This window comes from Diaphorina citri, unplaced genomic scaffold (assembly GCF_000475195.1).
Source record: "Diaphorina citri unplaced genomic scaffold, Diaci psyllid genome assembly version 1.1 scaffold117, whole genome shotgun sequence".
Classification (NCBI taxonomy): domain Eukaryota; kingdom Metazoa; phylum Arthropoda; class Insecta; order Hemiptera; family Psyllidae; genus Diaphorina; species Diaphorina citri.
In genome coordinates, this window is record NW_007377554.1 from 273792 (window position 1) to 301267 (window position 27476).

The 27476-nt window shown below is 34.1% G+C and overlaps 2 protein-coding genes across 4 annotated transcripts in view; both read left to right on the forward strand.

Annotated features, from left to right (window-relative positions):
* The window catches only part of LOC113465497, a 101040-nt gene extending 80606 nt beyond the window's left edge, over window positions 1-20434 (forward strand). For all 3 annotated transcript variants that reach the window (XM_026820039.1, XM_026820040.1, XM_026820041.1), the window contains exon 4: window positions 20313-20434. In XM_026820039.1, the coding sequence (XP_026675840.1) occupies window positions 20313-20400 (88 nt within the window). In that variant the 3' untranslated portion in view covers window positions 20401-20434. The remainder of the gene's footprint in view (window positions 1-20312) is intronic.
* Window positions 1-27476, forward strand: LOC113465496 (dentin sialophosphoprotein-like). The gene is made up of 2 exons (XM_026820038.1): window positions 1-346; window positions 25960-27476. The coding sequence occupies exon 2, from the start codon at window positions 26115-26117 to the stop codon at window positions 27426-27428; it is 1314 nt and encodes a 437-aa protein (XP_026675839.1). The 5' UTR covers window positions 1-346; window positions 25960-26114; the 3' UTR covers window positions 27429-27476.

The following is a 27476-nucleotide window of genomic DNA, read 5'->3' on the forward strand; positions in this document are numbered from 1 at the left end:
ATCTGTCCCCAATGTCTCACAAAACTACCCCCACTCACTGGGGATAGGGGAAGCAACTCCTGCACAACACACGACTAACTAGTGACTAGTTTTATTAGCATGCGGTGCACAGTGTCTCCTCGGCTCTTATCGGGTGTTTCCGGGCTACAGACTTCGTTGAGGAGGAAAAACTCGTGTTTTGAAATTTTGAAAATTCATGTGTACCTACACTTTGGTGCTGAAAATGTGAAAATTTTTCCCATTTCTTTCGGCTTCGAAATCAAAACAAATCTTTTCGGTTATTGGTTAATTTATTTGGTAAACTTGTGCAACAGGAGGCTATTATAAACTAATAAATCAATTGAAGGTGTGCTTTTGTTTTTCTCTATTTTTCTCTATTTTTTTTTTTTTGTGTTTATAAAGTAAGTACTGTAATTTTGTATAAAATTGTACCAGATAATCTCAAATTTTATTTAATTAACAATTTAATTACTAATTACAAATAATAAAAGTGCTTGGTGTAGTGTCATTAAAAGATATAACTAAAATTAGATAGAAGTACGTATTAATGAATTTGTTCAAATATTACTGACATGATTATCTCATTAACAATTTTTACTTTTTAAACAATACCTTCCTTTATGATCTACAAAATTTATGAGAGATTATCTGAAATGTGTAGATTCTTCAACATTGTTAAATAAATAATCTGAAGTTAAATGTTGCTTTTGTACTTTCAGGACTAGCCTTAAGTGGTAAAAACTATCTTTTGATTAAAAAACTACAAATATAAATGAAACGTCTCCCCATCCAGTTACACATCAATGGTTCTTTAGATACTTCATGGGGAATAGGGTTTTCTTCAACGACTTGATATTGTTATTATTGGCTTCTTTCTTGCATGGTCCATTGAAAAGGGATTAAATAAAGCTACCTTATTTAGGATTTTATTATCATAACAAAGATATTTTGCTACCTAACAATAAAATTTTAATCCCTTTCTTAAACTTTTCGTTGTACGAAAAAGGGACTTTCCTTCCCACTTTTCCGATGATCCGATGACTTTAACATTTTCTGTGTGCCATAAAAATGATTTATAAGTCACCCTGTTTTTGTCTACTAGACTTCCTCAGCACGTTTTGAGCTAAAAACTTTCTGTACTCAGGTGTCAAAAATTCTCGTTTTCCTTTTTTCCCCATCATAAAGTATATTTCTAAAAATTTCCTTTCTGAGTTTCTCTAAAATTCATTATGACCCTCTTCTCTTTCTCGTATTACTCCTAGGATTATAAAAACAAATCTTGTTCTCAAATACAGTATTAGACTCCTAAAATAAAACACTCTCCTAATATTACTTCTAAAATAATCTCCTAATACCTACCTAGGAATTCTCCCAGATAAACGGGATCATCCCGCGTTTTGAGTGTTCACACTGATGTTTAAACATTGACCTGTTGACTAATCTGGTAGAAAAATGAAGGTTGGAAAAACAAGTGCTATAGAGTTTCGTTTGCCTAATCTTCAGGAATTGACCCATGGTGTGGCTCCACGGACGGGTTATTTATGTTCGGAAATAACGACCCACTCGTGACCCATTTTTAGGCCACTTCAATATTCACCCTCCTCTATATCAAGGAGATCTAAACTAAACAAACTTATTCTATCAGCTTCTTTCTACTGCACTGAGTTTGTCATACACATGTTCCCTTCGACATTTTCTCAAGGTGCAAATTGCTACAAGGAATATAAATTCTTTTGACTTTGGAAAAACAAGTGCTATAGAGTTTCGTTTGCCTAATCTTCAGGAATTGACCCATGGTGTGGCTCCACGGACGGGTTATTTATGTTCGGAAATAACGACCCACTCGTGACCCATTTTTAGGCCACTTCAATATTCACCCTCCTCTATATCAAGGAGATCTAAACTAAACAAACTTATTCTATCAGCTTCTTTCTACTGCACTGAGTTTGTCATACACATGTTCCCTTCGACATTTTCTCAAGGTGCAAATTGCTACAAGGAATATAAATTCTTTTGACTCGGTTTTTTTCTTCATCAGACAAGAATTGGCGTTCTTCATATTTTATGATTTCATAAAATTGATAACTTTGAGAGCGCCAATATTTGATGTACATTTCTGCAATGTCCCCATTGCTGACTTTAGTTCTCTTTCATTTTTCCCTTTAGAATCTCTTTCATGCTTATCACAGGGTTAGGTAGATATATCTGTACCTTTGTCGGTGGTGTAGTGTGTATATTATTCTATTTGACAACGTAACGTTTAACGTTTACAAATTCCTGTAATTATTTGGAAGTAATCTAAAGCCCTTCCAGTAGGAATCATTTTTTATTTGTCCTCAGTAAGATTTTTTTTTTTTTTTTTTTTTTTTTTAGCTTTTCCTTTAATTTTGGTATTTGCAGACTGCCTACGGGCCCCGCGCTTTGGGGGCCCCCGCGCTTTGAGGACTTACACTAGATATAATGGGTTTTTTCTAAAAAAAAAAAAAAAATAAAAAGATAAAAAATAAAAATCGCCTGCGGCGCTGAAAAATTTACTTTTGGTGAGACTGGATTTTTCTCAAGATTGTGTGGACCAAAATTTTCAAAAATTTCGCCTGCGGCCGCCCTAATTTATTTTTGCTTCACTTTATGGCGTTCAGCTAAAATTAGGATAAGAAAATATCTAGCAAAATTTTCAAAAATTTCGCCTGCGGCACTCTATTTTATTTTGCTCACACTAGCGTTCAGCGAAAATTAAGGATAAAGAAAATATCTATGAATTAGATACGTCAAAAATTAACTTGTAACAAAGCATGAGCACATATCTACCTACTTTTTTGAAAAATTTCGCCTTCCGGCGCTGAAAATTTTAAGTTCGATCAGCCGCCCAACTGTGGCGCCCGCGCCTTTGAAACTGCCCCGGCCCGCGGGGGGCTAATCCGGCCCTGCTTCCAGTAGGAATCATTATTTTTTTTTTGTCCTCATTAAGATTTTTTTTTTTTTTTTTTTTTTTTTTTGCAAGAGTACCTATAATATACGTAATTTTTGACCAACACTTTTCTGTTTTCATTCTCTTTTTTTCCTCTCGTTTACATTCTCTTATTATTTATTTTTACTATATGTATCTTTCTTTGTTCTAATTTCATTTTGTTCTTTTTCTCATCTAACTTGACGGCCCATTCCTTTTTGTTCCCTTTTTCTCTTCTCTACAACCTCCTAGATTTCATCAAGATTTGGCTAGGGTACAATTTCCTCTTCTCACACCTATTCCTCTCTTAACTTTTAACGTCTCCATCGAGTGAAATTTCAAACCATAAGGGAAAAAGAAGGTAAAGGAAAGGTCTTCTTAAATTTCAAGAAAAATTAAAAACAATTTGTTGTTAAAAAGTTCGTTCGAAGCTGTCTTGCTTCTTCTTTTTCATTTCTTCTTATTCTTCACTCTCTTCCTTTCTGTTTTCTTCTTCTTTTCCTGGGATCTTTTTACTTTGAAAATTAAATTATAATATTTTTAATTCCTAATTCAACAGTGTAACATTGCACAATGAATTTGAAAGGAAGAAAATATTGAAGAAATAATTAATTTTTTATATCAATAGTACCTACGCAACGGACTGAGCTCTACATTTGAAATAATAATTTTACTTATGTACTTTGCTTTTTATAGACAGCAAAGTATGAAAGTACCTCTTACCCCATTTTTGTTATTAATTTTATCACAGACATCATGCTTTTCATTGGAGAGCACATCACTGTGGGCTGATAGCTATCATCAGAATATTAATAATAGAGGTATGAGTATGACACATGCAACAGTTCCCAATTGTATCACTGAAGATAAGCACCGTTGCTCTTGGCAAATATCCGGATGGGTGGCCAACTATTTGGGCAACCGCGAGCCGCCGGATTTCCCCGGTCCCAATCAGGGCACTCTGGCTAGGTGAGGTCAATTTGAGTAGGTGGGTAGCTTGTGGCCGAACGGAGGATAAAACTCATTTCATTTTTTTTTTTTTTTTTTTTTTTTGAAGTTGTTTTAATTGACATTTATATCTGCTATTCGTGGATTTTATAATTTACTCGTAGAGAACACAGAAAATTATTGTACTAAACCCGAGATATAATAATATTTGTAGGTTATCGCTTTTTCTGTGATGAGCTTTTCAAACTATGTGGGTGTTTGAAATTGTTATTAATATTGTTGCTAAAACATTTGTTTTTATTTGTTATCAAACATTCGATGAATAGAGAAGGATTACAATTAAATCTATCTATTGTATGTGTAATTGTGTATCAATATTAAAGTAGATATTTGTGATGAGCTTTTCAAACTATGTGGGTGTTTGAAATTGTTATTAATATTGTTGCTAAAACATTTGTTTTTATTTGTTATCAAACATTTGATGAATAGAGAAGGATTACAATTAAATCTATCTATTGTATGTGTAATTGTGTATCAATATTAAAGTAGATATATGTGATGAGCTTTTCAAACTATGTGGGTGTTTGAAATTGTTATTAATATTGTTGCTAAAACATTTGTTTTTATTTGTTATCAAACATTCGATGAATAGAGAAGGATTACAATTAAATCTATCTATTGTATGTGTAATTGTGTATCAATATTAAAGTAGACATAGATAAATATTATGAATGCGGTTCAAACAATATATGTACATGAGTGTAAGTAAATTAATTAGACCCAGGTATAACAGAAATAACTCCATTCGAGATGAAATAGGCTCCAGTTAAAATGTACAACTGCTTTTTTAAGTAATTTGCCATTTTGTTTCCGAGTTGGTTTAACCAACGCCCTCACAGCATTACAAACTTGTTCCTAACATTAAACTTCACAGCTTTCGTACTCAAATATTTAACTTTTACCTGAAACAACTTTCGAAAGCTCAAACTGATGCTGCGAGTTGTGAGTTTAAGCTTTCATCTTTGTAAGATAAATTTGATTTAATTTTTAAATTACATGTAGGTCAGAAGGTTAAGTTTTAAAAGTTTCTATGTTTTCATCTCCTTTTTGACAAGGATACACTCAGGATATAATTGGAATAAATTCAGAATTTTTATTGAATTTAAAGAGCAGAGTATGTCTATCTTGGTAGATTTGGATACCTACAAATAGGTACATAATCTTTTGGTTATCTTGGCAGGGATATTTTGACACGAGATAACCGTGAGCTCTCATACTTGGTGTATCAGGTTATGCTTGTGTATAGTGGAGTAGAGTTTGCTATTTTTGCTATCTTCACAAGTGTCTTCCCGGCGGCAATAAATAAAACCATCATGTTGAACTATACATAGGTACGTAGATTATATCCAATTAATTTTTCATATCCAAATAGCTCAGAGTTCTCGAGGTATTCCGTCATATGTTGGAGGTTCTTGGTATGTTCACCTCTGACATCTCTACTGTCTCAAAATGGGGTTGCAGTTACCTTTTGCTGTGAACCTTTGTTGTGAACTTGAATTCAATATTGGTGCATCATACTCGTAATTTTCTCACTAAGTTTGCCGGTCGCTATCACTCTGTCATGTCACTATCTTGGGCTATTCTTCTCCATAGTTGTGAGAGTAAGGCTTCCACACAAAGTAGCTGGTGCATCATACTCGTAATTTTCTCACTAAGTTTGCCGGTCGCTATCACTCTGTCATGTCACTATCTTGGGCTATTCTTCTCCATAGTGGTGAGAGTAAGGCTTCCACACAAAGTAGCACGTCACAATACGTCATATAATATGTAGATATAGGTAAACCTTTTGATCATTTTCACCTTCCGCACATTGTCACACGATACAATGTATGTCTTTATATTCCTCTCTATCTCCCACAACACTCGGAATTGTCTTGTTTAATGAGAACGAAGAGCGCCATGAAAAACAATTTCACATTTGCTGGAATGGTAACGTCAAATGATGCACTTTGGATGGAGGAAAATAAAGCTTAGAATAGGGTAACAAAAACACAATTATTGTCGAGTAATTCTCTTGCATACAACATATCCAGCTTTATTTGGGTATGAATTCAACAATATTTGATTACTGGCAACCTGTAGAAACTCATTCTACCAAATCTGGCTCTAACATAAACTTACAATCTTAATTTCAACACTCTCACATCTTAATAATCTTAATGCAGAAGCAGAAGACATTAATTAGTAATCCAATTAGGTACTTTTGGATAACTCTGACGAAATCGTCAAATCATTGTTTCTTGAAGTCATTGTGATGCAAAATTTAAATGCTCACTATTGCTCATCCTATTTCCTCTTTTGAAACAGTTAGGCAAGATCATAGTATCGTGATTTATTTATCATTGGACTCAGTGGTTCAACAAATCACAGGAAGTTGAAATCTTCTGTGTATGTACCTCTACTTGTAGAAACGTATTCCTTGGATACTAGATAGTAATAAGATAAATTATTCTTTAGTTTAGGTGACCTAAACCCTAAACTAAAGAGTCAATCTATTGTGAAAATACCAGAAACCAAATGTTACCTAACATACCTACATTTTATTTGGTGGGTATCTATCAGTAGTTTTACCTTGTGCACTTTATACAAGAGGAAGGAAAACTATTTCGAACTATGCAGTGCATATCTACTATATTTAGATTCACCACCGCGTCGTTGTGTGGAACTCTGTTTCCTTTATAAAGAGAAGCGAATGGAGTTTGGTATAAGTTTGTGGATGTGGTGGTGGGGATCCCAAAAACTTCAGTCAAAGAAATGATGTGGAAAAAATGACCTCGTTTTGAGAAATTAAATTAAAGAAAGAATGTCTTCGTCAATACACGCGGGTAGAAAATATTATCCAGCTTTATTTGGGTATGAATTCAACAATATTTGATTACTGACATGATTTTATAACGAGGTTATTGTTTAACTCGCTCGCAAAACTTTTATTTACATTGTTGTTATTGGAAAATAATAGCATTACTTACTCAATAAAAATCAGAGTGGATTTTGTACAAGAATATGTAAAACAGTAGGAATATGCTGAATGCATTGGTATGTATTGTGCCTTCACTTAATCCTGATATGATAACTGTGCGAAATTAATTTTCATATATGCCATGTACTTATCTGCCATTCCTTAATTGAAGCATATTTTCGTAATATCCATGAAAAGTTTGCTCTGAAATTTGGACGGTGAATTGTTGTCTGTTGTTATCTGTTTTAATATCCTGAAACTGGAAACTCCCTCGGGATACTCTTGAGAGGTAAAGTAGTTAGGTACCTCCCTACTAAAAGGCAATATAAATTACTCCAAGAGTACCTACCCTACCATGATGCATTTTGCAAATACTTTGCAATACCATGATGCAGGACTTTAATTCCTGATGGTCCTGTTTGCAAATATTAGGTAGGTACCATGTTTCTAATGAGTCTAGCCTAGCGTCATATTTAAGTTATTGGAATATTTCAACAAGAAGAATATTTATGAAGACCAAGAAGAGGCTCAGAACTCTATGCACCCTGCACCCGTTTCCTCATTTGACCCTTTACTATTCTTTAATAATAATCTTCTTGGTTCTTTTCCCACTTCTTCTTCTTGTTCTTCATCTTCTTCGTTAAATATTTATTTTTTTCATTTTCTCAAGCTTGACAATTACTTCCTTTTCGTTTGTTCTGTTTCCAGTCTCTCTCTCTCTCTCTTTCTCTCCCTTGCTTGTTGTTCGTGTAATGTACATTTCTTGCATAAGCTGTGTTTTTCTACATTTGGATTGTCATTAGCACTGGCGAGATGTCAATGTCAGCTATACGAGCTTCAGTTTTATGAATATCCCTCTCAGTAAATGCCTTGTATTTCTTGAATATGCAGGGTGCTGGTGTATTAGTCACTTATTATCCAGTGTTACCTTTAGTGATTTGATTTCATTATTTATGTAGATACAAAGGACCCTTGGGTCGGGTTTCAAGAATTGTACGGTTCGGCCGTTATTCAGGGTCAGATTCCTGCTGTTCAGCACTTTTACCGTGGAAAAAGCTTAAAAGGAGTTCGCGCTTCTCAGGACCTTACCTTTACCCTCTATCTGAGGCCATAATTTTTAAAAAGCTCTAAAAACAGTTCGCATTTTTCAGGACAGGACGCAAGTAGGTATTTGAATGAGTTATTTGTCTAAATTTATTTTACCTCATACCTTCATGTTTTGTATTTTGTGCTTAGTGACTTCTAGCTCAATGTTGTTCTGACGTAGACTGTTTCTACTTCGTATAGTCAAATCCCTTTATTTCTTCTGGTGCTTAGTCTGTACGGTTCGGCCGTTATTCAGGGTCAGATTCCTGCTATTCAGCACTTTTACCGTGGAAAAAGCTTAAAAGGAGTTCTCGCTTCTCAGGACCTTACCTTCACCCTCTATCTGAGGCCATAATTTTTAAAAAGCTCTAAAAACAGTTCGCATTTCTCAGGACAGCACACAGATATTAATTAATTCCTTGTCTAAATTTACTTTAGCTAATACCTTCATGTTTTGTATTTTATGCTTAGTGACTTCTAGCTCAATGTTGTTCTGACGAAGACTGTTTCTACTTCGTATAGCCAAATCCCTTTATTTCTTCTGGTGCTTAGTCCTCGGATTGCTCGGGCATGATTCCGGTCTCACGCTCCCCATAGTATTCCGAGTATGTTATTAAGAGCAATAGTCTTGTTTGCAATTAACTCCAAACGATATACTCTTTGCTCGTCCTAGCACAGTTTAGGCAGGTTTTTTAAACTGACCGAAAAAAGTGAGGTGTACGTTTTTGACCTAATATTGCATTTAGGCCGGAGCGGAGCTTACTTTTCCGTGTAGTTTACTTACTTTACTTTCCATGGCCGGAGCTTACCAATTCGATTTAATTCTTTATCTGGTTTCGATCGGGGTAGTATAATTTAAATAGCTCCATTTTTGATCCCCAGACAATATTTTTGTAGGATCCTAGAGGCATGTTTGTTAATGGTTGTAGATATATTTTCTGGTTATGTCAATGTCCATAAAATTTGTAAAATCATTAGAAATCTTCCGCACACAGGTGTGCAAGTTTTGACTTAATATTGCATTTAGGCCGGAGCGGAGCTTACTTTTCCGTGTAGTTTACTTACTTTACTTTCCATGGCCGGAGCTTACCAACTCGATTTAATTCTTTATCTGGTTTCGATCAGGGTAGTATAATTTAAATAGCTCCATTTTTGATCCCCAGACAATTTTTGTGGGATCCTAGAGGCATGTTTGTTAATGATTGTAGATATATTTTCTGGTGATGTCAATGTCCATAAAATTTGTAAAATCATTAGAAATCTTCCGCACATTTAGAATTGTAGATGTACCAGGTGTACAAGAAGTATAGTAAGAAACTTTTCCTCATTCAACCTTCTTTGAGGTGAAGTCTAGCTATTAGGTATAGATTCATAGAGCTACCTTATACTAATACTAGCTGAATTCCGTCGCTTCGCTCCGGAATACACTTTTACCGTGGAAAAAGCTTAAAAGGAGTTCGCGCTTCTCAGGACCTTACCTTTACCCTCTATCTGAGGCCATAATTTTTAAAAATCTCTAAAAACAGTTCGTATTTTTCAGGACAGGACGCAAGTAGGTATTTGAATGAGTTATTTGTCTAAATTTATTTTACCTAATACCTTCATGTTTTGTATTTTGTGCTTAGTGACTTCTAGCTCAATGTTGTTCTGACGAAGACTGTTTCTACTTGGTATAGCCAAATCCCTTTATTTCTTCTGGTGCTTAGTGCTCGGATTGCTCGGGCATGGTTCCGGTCTCACGCTCCCCATAGTATTCCGAGTATGTTATTAAGAGCAATAGTCTTGTTTGCAATTAACTCCAAACGATATACTCTTTGCTCGTCCTAGCACAGTTTAGGTAGGTTTTTTAACTGACCGAAAAAAGTGAGGTGTACGTTTTTGACTTCCAGAAAAAACTTTCAGGGTTCACGTTGAACTATTTTTTGTAAAGTGCATGGTAAATAATGCGCTATTAAGGCATCACTTATAAGACGTACAGGATCAATTACCACCCTGGTGCTGTTATAAACTCGGTGCTGGGTATTCCTACCTACTACAGCATTTAGAGGGCGCAGGGAGAAGGGACAATAACTATGTATCTTGAACTCCTGAACCTGTAGTCTTATTGTGTATTAGAAATTTTAGTACTTTTGGCACATCCACTAATATTGAGTAATTTCTTTTCCCTCTCTTCTACTATTTATTCTGTTAAAATTTATGGAAATACCTACCTAGGCAGCGAGGCACACATGACAAAATTTGGTCCTTTAGTCACATCCACCAAAAATGATCTCATTTGTCTCTTGGAAAATAGCAAGTGGAGTAAAGCCTCATTACATCATCAACGTAAGGGGACAAATCTTTTGGTTTGAGTTCTAAATTTCGATAAAATTCTCCACAATTATCTGCTGGATCATGTGCTTGGATAATCTTTTGGTTTGAGTTCTAAATTTCGATAAAATTCTCCACAATTATCTGCTGGATCATGTGCTTGGATTTACTTCCTAACTTTTTTGAGGGCAGATGCCTGATTGGATATGAAGATCTCGTGTGTTTTTGTTGTCATTAGTGCTTGGATTTACTTCCTAACTTTTTTTGAGGGCAGATGCCTGATTGGATATGAAGATCTCGTGTGTTTTCGTTGTCATTATTTTTTTACCACTTAATTTGTAAATGTAAATACCTACCTCTTGTTATTTGTATTTTCACAACAGGAGATATGTACTGTTACCTGTAGGAATTTCCATATATCTGTTTATATTTTATCTGTTGTTTTCGTTGTGTAGCGTCATTATTATTATAGCGTGGATTTACTTTTATAGTTTCCAGACTCCCTTGTCTTATCTTTGACTTAACCTTGGAGTTTTCTGTTATTATAACAGTCAGTATCCATTTTATCTACTTAGTCACATCATTATATTATTGCTTATCATAATTAGAGCTCGTGATATCTTTCAACCATCTATTTAGCAGTATTCTTTGTGTAAGAACCATACCTAATAGTGCCTATGTACATTTGTACAAACCATAGTTACCAAAAATTTATGTATTTGTAGGTAGTCAAATTTGAAGAAATTTGATCCACGTTATTAATTCAGAAATTCTATCTGGCATTGTTGTTTTTGTGTTTGTTTATCTTTCACTCGAGCTCGAGGCATCATCTGAGAAACGAATTCTTAGCTCCGAGCCCGATGTGTTTACCTTTGCGAAGGCTCTTACCGTTGATCAAGTCTACACTTGTTATTTATTATCTGTTTTCATAAAAAGGAAAGGAAAATCTGTTTGTTAATGAAAATCGAGTAGTACATATTACATAAATTAAATTGTTGACCTACCATTACCCAGTTTCCTTCTTCATTTAAAGTTTGAAGATTCAATGTTCAAAGACAGCTAGGTTACCTTTTCCCTAGGTCATAGCTAATACTCGAGGTGTTCTGTACAGAATAGTTCTTTGATTTTCATCAGGAAACAACGGACTCACTTTTTCCGCTTTGCAGCGTAGCAAAGGGGAAAAAATGTGTACCCTTAGATTTCTAATGAAATATGTATGTGTTAACCAAAGTCAATGTTTCTTCAGTGGGAAAAGGTGGTATACAAAATATCTCAAGAACGGTTTGTCGTAGAGCAATGAAATTTGGTATGCTATATTGGTACGGTCCAAGGACGCGACTGTAACAATTTAGTAAAAATCGGATAGTCACCCATCCAGATATTAACCAAAGTCATTGTTACTTAACAATTGTTTCATGAGAAAAAGGTGATGGTATACAAAATATCTCAAGAACGGTTTGTCGCAGAGCGATGAAATTTGGTATGCTATACCGGTATGGTCCAAGGACGCGACTGTAACAATTTGGTTAAAATCGAATAGTCACCCATCCAGATATTAACCAAAGTCATTATTGCTTAACCCTTATTTCGTAAACGGTAAGAGACATCGAAAACATTTGGTCATTTGGATGTGAATACTCTAATCTATGTGATTTTTCACGCCGAATCAAATGGTGCTACTTCTAGAACTGTCCGACTTACGGTTGAGAAGTTGCGGGTTCGATACTTCCCTGTGTCAACAAATTTCCCTTTTATTCGTGAATCGTTACCAAGTAAGCATGTGAATAGTTAAACCCATGTGATTTTTCACGCCGAATCGAATGGTGCTACTTCTAGAACCTTCACCCACATGTAGGTACCTAATCAATTTCATATCTAGATTGCGTTCGCCTCATACATGTGGATGTTGTCCTTTCCTCAGTGTTTCTTCTAGAAGGAAAGAAGGAAGTTGGATATTGATACATTGCATGGAAAATATTTTCTGAAGAACTTGTAGAGATTATGATCATGTTTTTCTTGAGTAGGTACGTCATACGCCTTTGCTACAAGTATACATTTGAAAAGCTGTAAAAAGGAATTAATTTGAGTGAAAATAATATAAATGCGATTACTCAGAAGGAAAGAAGGAAGTTGGATATTGATACATTGCATGGAAAATATTTTCTGAAGAACTTGTAGAGATTATGATCATGTTTTTCTTGAATAGGTACGTCATACGCCTTGCTACCAGTATACATTTGAAAAGCTGTAAAAAGGAATTAATTTGAGTGAAAATAATATAAACGCGGTTACTGTAAAAGAACTGATACAAATGAAATGATGTTAATATTCGAGGATATTTCCAAGTTGCATCACTTGAACTAATACATTGCTTATTGTATGTACTTGATGCCTTGAAAAATCGGGATAATTCCCTTATGTCCAATTCATGTCTTTGGGAAATTTGTTACTTCTCTTCCCTGCGAGTATTTGACCATTTATCTAGTTATCATTCATCAAATAAATTGTTGCACAATTCTCTCCGCCACCCAGACTTAGTGTTGGGAATGATCGATTATTTCACATAATCGATTATCAATAATCGATTATGAAAAATAATCGATTAATCGATTATTAATCGATTAATAATCGATTATTAATCGATTAATAATCGATTATTCTAATACGTAGAAAAGTCATGAGAAAAGTGCCTTACCCTAGGGGGGAGGGGGGCACTTCTCGTACTTTTAGCACATCTTTTAGCACATCTTGTACTTTTAACAACTAAAAAGTAAAAACCAATGAACCTGTCATCAGTCAACCAGTTAAGACTTAAGTCTAATGACTAATGATAACTGATCTAAAAGCTTAATAATAGCTCATCTATTGAGGGTGTCACAAATGTCATGAGAGTGCTGACTGGCGGGTTGGATTCCCATTCAGGCCTCAGGGTATGACTAATGATAACTGATCTAAAAGCTTAATAATAGCTCATCTATTGAGGGTGTCACAAATGTCATGAGAGTGCTGACTGGCGGGTTGGATTCCCATTCAGTGATGCGTTTACTGTTGTACTAATATACGTTTTAGTTCTTATTTCGCACAGAAAAAATTATGTGAAAATTATAAAATTACTCAACATTTCATGTCATTATTAAGAATCGTCACACTAAGAGGTTACTTTCTTTGGAGGGGAAATTTCGCCATTAGTACTTTGCAAAAGAAAATTCAAGTAGGTAGTCCTTATATTATTTTCTAGGTATATTTGAGTAAAATGAGTGAAAAAAGATTGAAAAAATTAAGTAGGTACGTAGGTACTTAGTAAGTACCTTCTTCTAAATTGTCAAGTCTGTCTTGAACTAGGTATCTACATCTATTTTCTGAAGTTGTGCTTTATTTCAGCTTCGAGAGTGATGCAGTTGCTAAGGCATTGGATTCATAACTGAGGGGACTGGAAATCAAATCTTATCAGATCTGAAGTTGTGCTTTATTTCAGCTTCGAGAGTGATGCAGTTGCTAAGGCATTGGATTCATAACTGAGGGGACTGGAAATCAAATCTTGTCAGTGACATAAAATTATTGAGTCACTGGAAAACCACGTGTAAGATTATAAGAAAATTCAAGTAGGTAGTCCTTATATTATTTTCTAGGTATATTTGAGTAAAATGAGTGAAAAAAGATTGAAAAAATTAAGTAGGTACCTAGTAAGTACCTTCTTCTAAATTGTCGAGTCTGTCTTGAACTAGGTACATCTATTTTCTAAAGTTGAGCTTTATTTCAGTTCCGAGAGTGCAGTTGCTAAGGCATTGGATTCATAACTGAGGGGACTGGAAATCAAATCTTATCAGTGACATAAAATTATTGAGTCACTGGAAAACCACGCGTAAGATTATATGTTCAAACGCCCGAGGAAATTCCTTTGTGTTCTATATTTAGACGGGCAAAGTAGGAGTGAATTCCTTTATTTATAGGAATTCTATGGTCCCCAGAGAACTATATGGACCAATATTGGTTTAGACAAATTACAACTCTCTGTGAATATTCCCTGGGAACAATACCCAACACAACCTCTTCAAGAAAACCACTTTGAAGGATTAAAACTTGCTCCTTGGGAAAACGAGATAGGATGTATCTAATATTTGAAAATATATTGTTGCTCAGCCTTATGAATAATTTATATCGGAAAAAGGAAGGAAAGAAGGAAGTTGGATATTGATACATTGCATGGAAAATATTTTCTGAAAAACTTGTAGAGATTATGATCATGTTTTTCTTGAGTAGGTACGTCATACGCCTTGCTACAAGTATAGGTACCTACATTTGAAAAGCTGTAAAAAGGAATTAATTTGAGTGAAAATAATATAAATGCGATTACTGTAAAAGAATTGATACAAATGAAATGATGTTAATATTCGAGAATATTTCCAAGTTGCATCACTTGAACTAATACATTGCTTATTGTATGGACTTGATGCCTTGAAAAATTGGGATAATTCCCTTATGTCCAATTCATGTCTTTGGGAAATTTGTTACTTCTCTTTGAACTCACCCTTGTTTTGTATACAGTTAGGTGGAGTACCTGGACAAAGAGATATTTATTGACATCCCTGCGTATATAGATTTGAATAGGTACCTTCAGAAAATGTCTGCTCATGACAGATGAAAACCATTGAGAAGTGCAAGTGAAAAGTTGTTCAATTTGAACTATTGAGAACTCTCTGTTGCTGTCCTTTCTCTTGAAGACTGAGGTTAGATAAATCTGCTTTTCTTCAAGTTTCTCTCTTATAAATTTTCATACTTTCACCGTCTTTAGACTGTAGAAGTACAAATCTACAAATAATAAAAATTGATCTTGTGCAATGAAAATTTTAAAATATCCTGCCACAAAGTAAATTGTGCAATAGTCCTACATACTGGATTCCGCACACAGGAATTTCATCAGAAAAGACCCCCGTTTCAATGTAATGTAATGTATAAATGCCTCCAAAATTGATCTTGTGCAATGAAAATTTTAAAATATCCTGCCACAAAGTAAATTGTGCAATAGTCCTACATACTGGATTCCGCACACAGCAATTTCATCAGAAAAGACCCCCGTTTCAATGTAATGTATAGATGCCTCGTATTGACGATCTTGTTCTCCCGAATGATCTTACCCCATGGCAGCACTACTTTTCAAATAATAAATAGGTAATAGGTAACAACTGTTCTATTTCCCACCGTTTTCTTCCCTAAGTATGCGAGTCTGTCTATTCTCAATTCTTCTTAATGTCTCGAATTTTCCACGTGCAAGAGTTTTCCTTTTCTTTTCAAACATCTCCATTAATAGTCCATTTCCTTACTAAATATACAATGAGTTGTGAATTCAACACTCTTTACAATCGAATGAGGCAAACGACCCATTTATCCTAGAAAGGTGTTAAATGTTACTTACTTTCTATTTAGAATTATGATTATTACCGAAATATTGTCGGGTTTTAGTGACAGCTTTCCTTTGAAAATAAATAAATAAATAGGATGAAATTGTAGAAAATTAACAGTTGACTTTCAATAAATTACAAATAACTAGAGGTAGAATTGAATATACTTGCCATCCATTGTATAATTTGTAATCTGTAATACTGTAATACATGTCAACCATTGTATAATTTGTAATCTTTGTATAGTAACCCTATGTATCTGTTATAAATATACAATCTCAAATAGTCCAAGTCAAGTGAAGGCATAGTATATTCAATTCTACCTCTAGTTATAATGCTACTTGACAAAGTATCCCGTTTGGAAAATATTATAAATTACAAATATGTAAATTGTTCATTTTAGTTTAAGTTTTGAGCTCCACCTTTTCATCATGCCCGGGATTTTTTTTGTCTAGTTGAACCGTCAGTAAAGCTCAAAGTTTTCCTAACAGTTGACTTTCAATAAATTACAAATAACTAGAGGTAGAATTGAATATACTTGCCATCCATTGTATAATTTGTAATCTGTAATACTGTAATACATGTCAACCATTGTATAAGTTGTAATCTTTGTATAGTAACCCTATGTATCTGTTATAAATATACAATCTCAAATAGTCCAAGTCAAGTGAAGGCATAGTATATTCAATTCTACCTCTAGTTATAATGCTACTTGACAAAGTATCCCGTTTGGAAAATATTATAAATTACAAATATGTAAATTGTTCATTTTAGTTTAAGTTTTGAGCTCCACCTTTTCATCATGCCCGGGATTTTTTTTGTCTAGTTGAACCGTCAGTAAAGCTCAAAGTTTTCCTTTCGTGAGTCGCGTAGGTTTCGCTCTGGAAGATTAGACTCAAAAGCTACCAATTACGAACAAAAGGAGGCTAAAGGTCAGAGATTTGAGCCCTTTATCTTCCTGGTACCAAAATTTAATTAATGTAGGATTAGTTAATCTTATATTATAAGAATAATATTATATGATACCATACAGTCTCATAATATTATTAACATTAAGGGTTTAGCTTCCAGAGAATAATAGTCAAGTGAAGACATAGTATATTCAATTCTACCTCTAGTTATAATGCTACTTGACAAAGTATCCCGTTTGGAAAATATTATAAATTATAAATATGTAAATTGTTTATTTTAGTTTAAGTTTTGAGCTTCACCTTTTCATCATGCCCGGGATTTTTTTTTTTTTTGTCTAGTTGAACCGTCAGTAAAGCTCAAAGTTTTCGTTTCGTGAGTCGTGTAGGTTTCGCTCTGGAAGATTAGACTCAAAAGATACCAATTACGAACAAAAGGAGGCTAGGTCAGAGATTTGAGCCCTTTAGCTTCCTGGTACCAAAATTTAATTAATGTAGGATTAGTTAATAATATTATGATACCATACAGTCTCATAATATTATTAACATTAAGGGTTTAGCTTCCAGAGGATAATAAAAAGAAATGTTAAAAGAAAGAGGGAGATGAAATGGGGGTAAAACGAGGAAGTTGATGCTTTTGTGTACATTTGAATAGTAAATAGAATGGCTCATGGCAGTAGAAAATGTTAAACTGAATTTTCTTACAAGCGTTACAAGTTCATGTATTTACATAGGTTCTACTACATAATATACGAGAACCTACATATGACATGTTACATATTATTGACTATCACTTGTGTAGAAGTTACCCTAGTGGACTTTGAAGTTTTAGGTTTCATCCAAGTCAAGTTCTAACATCTATTAAACATACCGTATTTAGCGAAGAGCATCACTTTGTAACAACCATTCTTACTAATACCACAGTTGAAATTCCATCCCTATCACAACTTTGTAGGTACCTACTTGTTAAGGTATACATAGGCAGACGACACCGAGGCGAATACAATAGTCCGTCCCTTATACCTTTTTATTACTATTGTAATGATAAAGGAAGGACGGACTAAAAAGAAATGTTAAAAGAGAGAGGGAGATGAAATGGGGGGAAAACGAGGAAGTTGATGCTTTTGTGTACATTTGAATAGTAAATAGAATGGCTCATGGCAGTAGAAAATGTTAAACTGAATTTTCTTACAAGTTCATGTATTTACATAGGTTCTACTGCATAATATACGAGAACCTACACGTAAATAGAATGGCTCATGGCAGTAGAAAATGTTAAACTGAATTTTCTTACAAGCGTTACAAGTTCATGTATTTACATAGGTTCTACTGCATAATATACGAGAACCTACATATGACATGTTACATATTATTGACTATCACTTGTGTAGACGTTACCCTAGTGGACTTTGAAGTTTTAGGTTTCATCCAAGTCAAGTTCTAACATCTATTAAACATACCGTATTTAGCGAAGAGCATCACTTTGTAACAACCATTCTTACTAATACCACAGTTGAAATTCCATCCCTATCACAACTTTGTAGGAGGTTTCATCCAAGTCAAGTTCTAACATCTATTAAACATACCGTATTTAGCGAAGAGCATCACTTTGTAACAACCATTCTTACTAATAAATACCACAGTTGAAATTCCATCCCTATCACAACTTTGTAGGTACCTACCTACTCGTTAAGGTATACATAGGTAGTATTCAATTTCTTCATTTTCCACCACTATTACTCTTATTTTCTCCTTATTTATTTTTTATTTACCGTCTTCTTAAAAACAATATTTTGTTTCTAGTCTTGGTTATTCCTTTTCGTTTCAAGTATACATAGGTAGGTAGTATTCAATTTCTTCATTTTCCACCACTATTACTCTTATTTTCTCCTTATTTAATCTATTTATTTTTTATTTACCGTCTTCTTAAAAACAATATTTTGTTTCTAGTCTTGGTTATTCCTTTTCGTTTCATAGAGATTGTCTTTATGTTAATTTCAATTTGGTAAAATTTGTTTGTGTATTTTTCTCTCGAGAATGAATTTCAATTTTTATTTTATCTCCAGAAAGCCTCTCTAAAATTTCCCGTTTGGGAAAAGGGAAAAGTTTTCTCTCGAGAATGAATTTCAATTTTTATTTTATCTCCAGAAAGCCTCTCTAAAATTTCCCGTTTGGGAAAAGGGAAAAGAGAGAGCTGTACAAACTTTTAATGAGACTGGATCCTTTGAAATGAGACGTTTGTTATTTTCCCAAGGGGTGGAGAAGGGAAGCGGATAAGACAACAACGTAAAAGTGATGTCAGATATTTTGTAAACATTTACACAGAATAATGTTTTCGATGAACAGAATTGAAAATGCAGAGGCGTGGTGATACTCGCATGTTAATTAATCATAATTATTATCAACCCTAAAGTTATACTTCCCAAAACTTAGAGATGTACAAAAGTATCCAATATGCAGATTGTCGGTACATGTTAGTTACTGATGAGTGCATATTATATTCGATGAACAGAATTGAAAATGCAGAGGCGTGGTGATACTCGCATGTTAATTAATCATAATTATTATCAACCCTAAAGTTATACTTCTCAAAACTTAGAGATGTACAGAAGTATCCAATATGCAGATTGTCGGTACATGTTAGTTACTGATGAGTGCATATTATTATTAGGCATACTTAGAGCTCTATTTAGAGATTTAGACCGTCCAGTTATGGCATGTTGTCATGGTCGAAAAATAATCGGGAAATGCAAGTCGATTCGGAGATGCCGAGATTTTTTGCTTGACTACAAATTGAAATATGTATCTCTCTACCAATGAAAAATAGATTTAGACCGTCCAGTTATGGCATGTTGTCATGGTCGAAAAATAATCGGGAAATGCAAGTCGATTCGGAGATGCCGAGATTTTTTGCCTGACTACAAATTGAAATATCTCTCTACCAATGAAAAATGATTTGACCCAACTTTCTTAACACACTGTATTTAAACATATTCTATGCAAGTTGCAAGACTGCTAGTTGTCGGAGGCACAGTTTAAGCCTACGACTCCACACCTTTTCTTCATGAATGAACCGGGAGTTCATTTCAGATAACATTAAATTTTTAATAATTGTAGCGTCGTTTATCAACGCAGTTAACTACAGCAGATAGAACAAAATAATAATAAAACAATAAATTATTTGAACCCAGTTTCCTCGTCACCTAGAACTGCGAAATGCTTGCTCTAGAAAAGTACAAACATCATCAAAAATATACAGACTATAATTTTTTACTGAGCACCATTTGTTTACTGAGCACCATATTTGTATTACTAGCACACAAGCTCTAGAAAAGTACAAACATCATCAAAAATATACAGACTATAATTTTTTACTGAGCACCATATTTGTATTACTAGCACACAAGTACCTATATCTAGAAAAGTACAAACATCATCAAAAATATACAGACTATAATTTTTTACTGAGCACCATATTTGTATTACTAGCACACAAGTACCTACTGGTGCATGTTATCAAACAGATTTTGTATGTGATCAAAGAGAAATGGTTTTTGAAAGTTTAATGATCTTCACTCACTCCCCTCAGGTACTCTCACAGAGTCAACTAAAACTGAAAACATTTATAAATTTGTTAAATAAGCTATTTTATTTTTGATTTGCTAACTATTGTAAAATATTTTTTTGTGTTTCAGGTATGTACATATCATGTTTAGAAGTTTAGCGATGTCACCATACATTGGAATATTTACGGATTACCGTAAGAACTTGGTATGTATGTAGGTAGGTGTATATTTTATAGTAGCTGTTGGCTGTTAGTACATATCATGTTTAGAAGTTTAGCGATGTCACCATACATTGGAATATTTACGGATTACCGTAAGAACTTGGTATGTATGTAGGTAGATGTATATTTTATAGTAGCTGTTGGCTGTTCTTATTGGATGAACAGAGTGAGCACCTTCAGTTAGTCTGTCTGTTCGTCTCTTTCACCTCGAACAATTTGTCCCATTTTTGATAAAATTTGGATCCCTTTTGAATAGTTCACTGAATCACTATAGTTTGAGCTTGAACATTTGTTCTCGGTCAGTATTATTCTGATTTTTTCAATATCTTTTCTAGTGTAGTTACCAATTCCTGTGTAATGACTGGATTGCACTAGGCCACAGTAACTATCTACTGGCCTCGTGTCATCCAGCAATAACTTTCAAACTTTAGCCATAACTATCTGGCCTCAAAGGCTCACACAACTAACCATACACATACACACTGACTACTGACTGCTCTTCTCTTTTTAGGCATCACAAGACTCCAAACTTGAGAACTTTATCTGTCCCCAATGTCTCACAAAACTACCCCCACTCACTGGGGATAGGGGAAGCAACTCCTGCACAACACACGACTAACTAGTGACTAGTTTTATTAGCATGCGGTGCACAGTGTCTCCTCGGCTCTTATCGGGTGTTTCCGGGCTACAGACTTCGTTGAGGAGGAAAAACTCGTGTTTTGAAATTTTGAAAATTCATGTGTACCTACACTTTGGTGCTGAAAATGTGAAAATTTTTCCCATTTCTTTCGGCTTCGAAATCAAAACAAATCTTTTCGGTTATTGGTTAATTTATTTGGTAAACTCTTACCGTTGATCAAGTCTACACTTGTTATTTATTATCTGTTTTCATAAAAAGGAAAGGAAAATCTGTTTGTTAATGAAAAAACTCGGAATAACCAAATAGTCATTAGACTCATTAGCTTCAAATAAAGAAGACAGGTCAATGCCTTTACAAAAAGGAACTTTCCAGTTTTATTATGTTGATTTTCATTTCAGTATTTCAATTGTTGACCTACCATTACCCAGTTTCCTTCTTCATTTAAAGTTTGAAGATTCAATGTTCAATGACAGCTAGGTTACCTTTTCCCTAGGTCATAGCTAATACTCGAGGTGTCCTGTACAGAATAGTTCTTTGATTTTCATCAGGAAACAACGGACTCACTTTTTCCGCTTTGCAGCGTAGCAAAGGGGGAAAAGTGTGTACCCTTAGATTTCTAATGAAATACTTATTTTGAGTGGATAACTCGAAATAACCAAATAGTCATTAGAATCATTAGCTTCAAATAAAGAAGACAGGTCAATGCCTTTACAAAAAGGAACTTTCCAGTTATATTATGTTGATTTTCATTTCAGTATTTCTTTCATAGAGGAGTTAATCGAATGGAAAATAAAATATTCAGTCAGGAGGAAGAAAATTTCAATAACAGCAAGTCCAGAGAAGTTCATAGAGGAGTTAATCGAATGGAAAATAAAATATTCAGTCAGGAGGAAGAAAATTTCAATAACAGCAAGTCCAGAGAAGAAAACTAATTAATTTTTTTTTTTTTTTTTTTTTTTTGAAGTTGTTTTAATTGACATTTATATCTGCTATTCGTGGATTTTATAATTTACTCGTAGAGAACACAGAAAATTATTGTACTAAACCCGAGATATAATAATATTTGTAGGTTATCGCTTTTTCTGTGATGAGCTTTTCAAACTATGTGGGTGTTTGAAATTGTTATTAATATTGTTGCTAAAACATTTGTTTTTATTTGTTATCAAACATTCGATGAATAGAGAAGGATTACAATTAAATCTATCTATTGTATGTGTAATTGTGTATCAATATTAAAGTAGATATAGATAAATATTATGAATGCGGGTCAAACAATATATGAATCGTTCCCAAGAAGAACGGCCTATGTGATTTTTGCTACTTTTCAGGAGAGACATTTTAATACAGTGATGTGGAAATTTATCCCAGAATCATGTTTTCTTACACATAGGCCCTTTTACATGAAACCTTTCACTTCTTACTGTACTTAGAGGGATATTATAAAGAATATAAAGAAAAGTCTGTAAAGGATTCTGAATGTTAACAATGAACTTATTATTATTATTATTATTATTATTATTATTACTTTGCATGCAAAATTACAAGGACGGGACTTCTGAATTACTTAGTGAACTATTAGCATGCACTCATTGTTTAAATTTCAAAGTATCTCTGAAAGCAGGAAAGTACACTGTAATGTTACAAAACAAAATGTTGGGTAATCGGTTGACTTCCTAATTAGACAGTCAAAAATCACGCTCAACAGGTGTATCGCACGGGTCACACGGAACTGAAAGGGGACACCCTGTCCTAAGGCAAAATCATTACACATAGGCCGTTATTCTTCTGAAATTTTACTCAAATCTTCACGAAGTTGGTCGAAAAAAAAACGACTTCCGATTTTCTCCCCCCAAAACTGATTACTGCATTGAAACAAGGAGATCACAGAGGTCCCAACTAAAAAATAAAAAAAAATCAAGGGGGAGTTTAAAAAAAAAAAAAAAATTAAAGGGGGGTTTTTTTTTTTTTTTTTTTTTTTTTTTTTTTTTTTTTTTTTTTTTTGTGTTTATAAAGTAAGTACTGTAATTTTGTATAAAATTGTACCAGATAATCTCAAATTTTATTTAATTAACAATTTAATTACTAACTACAAATAATAAAAGTGCTTGGTGTAGTGTCATTAAAAGATATAACTAAAATTAGATAGAAGTACGTATTAATGAATTTATTCAAATATTACTGACATGATTATCTCATTAACAATTTTTACTTTTTAAACAATACCTTCCTTTATGATCTACAAAATTTATGAGAGATTATCTGAAATGTGTAGATTCTTCAACATTGTTAAATAAATAATCTGAAGTTAAATGTTGCTTTTGTACTTTCAGGACTAGCCTTAAGTGGTAAAAACTATCTTTTGATTAAAAAACTACAAATATAAATGAAACGTCTCCCCATCCAGTTACACATCAATGGTTCTTTAGATACTTCATGGGGAATAGGGTTTTCTTCAACGACTTGATATTGTTATTATTGGCTTCTTTCTTGCATGGTCCATTGAAAAGGGATTAAATAAAGCTACCTTATTTAGGATTTTATTATCATAACAAAGATATTTTGCTACCTAACAATAAAATTTTAATCCCTTTCTTAAACTTTTCGTTGTACGAAAAAGGGACTTTCCTTCCCACTTTTCCGATGATCCGATGACTTTAACATTTTCTGTGTGCCATAAAAATGATTTATAAGTCACCCTGTTTTTGTCTACTAGACTTCCTCAGCACGTTTTGAGCTAAAAACTTTCTGTACTCAGGTGTCAAAAATTCTCGTTTTCCTTTTTTCCCCATCATAAAGTATATTTCTAAAAATTTCCTTTCTGAGTTTCTCTAAAATTCATTATGACCCTCTTCTCTTTCTCGTATTACTCCTAGGATTATAAAAACAAATCTTGTTCTCAAATACAGTATTAGACTCCTAAAATAAAATCCAGAGAAGAAAAAAAGCTTTTGCAATTGAAAGGGTTGAATTGGATTGAAATTTCGCTGAGAACTTTCTCATGTTGAAAATGTTCTTCGTTTAAGGATCGTGTTGTAAAATCTTTTTTATATCTATGTGCATTTTCTTTTAGAGTTACTTTCGATAGGTATGCATAATTTACCATCGTTAAAATCACCAAGGTATTGGTTGTCCAGGCGATACCCTTTTTTGCATTCTGTTCCTGATGATTCCTGAATGACGAAGTGGTCCCCTGACCACCTGTCCACCCACCACTGCTAGCTCGTATATTATACATGGCGTTTATTTATTTTTGCATGACAAAAAGTTTAAGTAAATGACTTTCTTTGTTTCTTTGGATTTTCCACTATAAATTAAAAAGTAGACGTTTAAATATGAAACAAGGCTCGCGTAGGATGGGTACTTGTGGAAATTATTCTGAAGACTATGTTGCTTTCATGTGTACCTACTTTATTATCTTCAAAGAAAGGCAGAGGAAATGAGTTTTGGAAATCATATATAATTTTAATTTCTAATTTGACATTTTTGACAAAAGCCTGCTGTCTATTAGCTACAGTGAGAGCTCAAATTTGCATCCCAACAAATTGGCATGGAATGGGAGTCCCCAATTTTTCAGCATTTTGACCTTTTATTACAAATTTCAAGATAAAACTCGAGTCATCATAATTAAAGGGAAAATCTTACAACTTTTATTGACTTAGGTACCTACCTAGGTCACTAAAGGTTATTCCAAAAATTTGTAATATTTTCTTGTTGTTGCTCAGAGTCACATAATACTTAATTGTTACTCGGAGGTACAAACTTTTCTTGTCAGAATAGGCATCTGCCAACCAAGACAACAAAAGATAACAATTTTACTTTACTCTCCTTATTTTTTTACCTTGCCTTGTCGCTTTATTTTTCATTATACCTCCTAATAGGTATTATACCCTTCTTACATTCCTTCCCTTTCTTTCCCTGGGGTTGAAAACTTTTCTGAATCTGGAAAGTTTGGCTTTTATATTGTTGAACAATAGAGCTCTCAAGAACCATTGACTTGGCCATTATGGAAAAGCTAAAAAAAAAGTAACTGGGTTCCTTATCCTAATTTTTCTTAATTTGGGACAGAATGTAGAATTTTCCTTCAGTGATTTTTAGATCCTTCATCAAGAGTCATTTCATCATCTGGATCTGTATTTGGAACAAGCAGATTTATATTAGAATCATAAGGGATCTTTTGGTTTCAGTGGTGTTGTTATGGAAGTTTTCCTATTAAAATAACACTGGAAGTTATTAAATTTCTTAATTAATTATTACATAATTATTATTATTTCATAGAATTCATAGTAGGTATTTCACATTACTTCTTTTGTTTGGTGTTCCTCTTTGATTACCTTGTCAGTTTGTCTAAATCAAAACATTCCGCTTTAAGGTGTTACGTTATTCCCATGGTATGCTCTGTTTTAATTAACAAATAGACACGCTGTGATGTCATAGGTCATTTTATTTGTTTTCTTTGTCTGCTGCCAAGTGGCAAGATACAATCATGCATGACAATCGGTGGGGAATTAGAAAATATTAAAAATAATTCTTTTTTTGACCTTCTTATCTCGTGAAAAAGATTTGAAGGCAATGGAATTTTCAAGAAAGTAGCAAATACCTCTATATGTACATATGACGTATGCATGGATTTGATTGTTTTCAGTAGTCTCCATACTTCGAAAGCAATCGGTTATGCAGGAACGTTGTGAAGGACCCCCTTCTCCTAAACCGTAAAAAATATAATGACTCGGGCCTGTATTTAATACACCTTTTCACAGATAAATGTAATTATTACCATCCTCACAGTTCATTTTTCCTCCCCGATCCCTTCATCAGATTGTTATGCAACTCATTGAATGCTGTCGCTGGCACAAATGACGTTACAAAGCTCCTGCTGTCTATTTTCCCTGCATACTAAACATGAAGCCCTGTGCAGTATTTCTGAAGGACACCAACAACAATAAATTAGCATTGATGGTTTTTTCCAAGTGAACTTTATAATCCCAATAACAAAACATAAACTATTCAATATGTATTATGAGTTCAATAACATGATTGTAATAATATTTTGATAATTGTTTGAACTCGAACATGGCTGATGATACAGAAGATGAGGAAATAGTTGTGCCCGAGGGCCAATCAAATAGTGATAAAGGCGTTTTAAGAAGAAACATTGAAGATAAAAATAGTGGTAGTGACATTGAAAAACTTTCCGAGTCTAATCAGACTTCTTCTGTAACTCGCACCGGTATAATTTTAACGACTTCCCAGTCTCTTAAGGAAACAGTTCATAGAAAAACAACCAAGACTGTAAAATCTGGATATAATACTCATAGTTTAGATGAGGAGCTGAAGAAAATCCGTGGTCAGCAAAGTGTTCTTACGTCCGACGTAAAGTCTGTATCCACATCATCTTACACAGCTGGAAAAGTTATTCACACATCAGAAATTAAAGATAGTAAGAACTTGAGAAACGAAATCAGTAGTTGTACTGCAGATATTAAACCGTTACAAAGACAAAGTTTTATCAAGTCTGAAAGTGCGTCTCTCCGTGATAGTGTTGAAAGTGATACATCTTCAAGCAATAGTTTCGACAAAGGTATGGAGAAGAATCTGAAAGCAAATCCTTCATCAGACAAAGCTCTATCAACTTGCTCATCATTAAATAGAAGTGGAGACAGCACTGATCTAGACACAAATGCCTCTTCATATCAAGACGAAACTGTGCCTATAATAAAGCAAGAATCATTGGAGTCCTTAGATAATGGCAAGTCTAAAATTCTAATTCAGACTAAACGTGGTTATTCATATCAAGAGGACCACCATGACACCAGGCGTAACTCAAAGACCTCAGCTATGTCATCAACCGGCGAAGAAAACAGAAAACAGTGGCTTACAGCTGAGTCTGCCTCAACGAATACCAATAGCAGATCTATGGAAAGTTTGCGTCATGACCTCAAGGGAAGTTTCATTTCATCCTCAGATAGAGATATTCGCCGCGGTACCTCAGCTGTGGAAGCTCGTTCCTTGGAAAGTTTGGAGAAGGAGATGAGACTTGTGAGTAGTCGCTACAGAAGAACCGTGTCTGGTGGTGAGTCTATTGATGAAAATTCAGAAATAGCTGCAGCTGCTGAACGTAAACGAGGTCTGTTTGCAACTGCTTCTAAAATGCCCGTTCCTTCACATCTGTCATTGATGCCTCCAGGTTCCTATGATCGAAGAATTACTATTCTCTCCCCTCATAGTCCCATGATCAGTCATTTGTCAACACCAGGAACGTCCTACGATGGTGGTCAATGGCAGTTTACTACTCAAACTATAAAAACACGAAGAAAAAAAGGAAATATCGTGCTTCCTCGCCTTGTTCTTCCAGGATCTACGGAATTCGATCCATTTGCAGGGTAAGTCGTGTACTATTTAATCTGTATTTCTAAGAATAGTTTTGTACAAGAT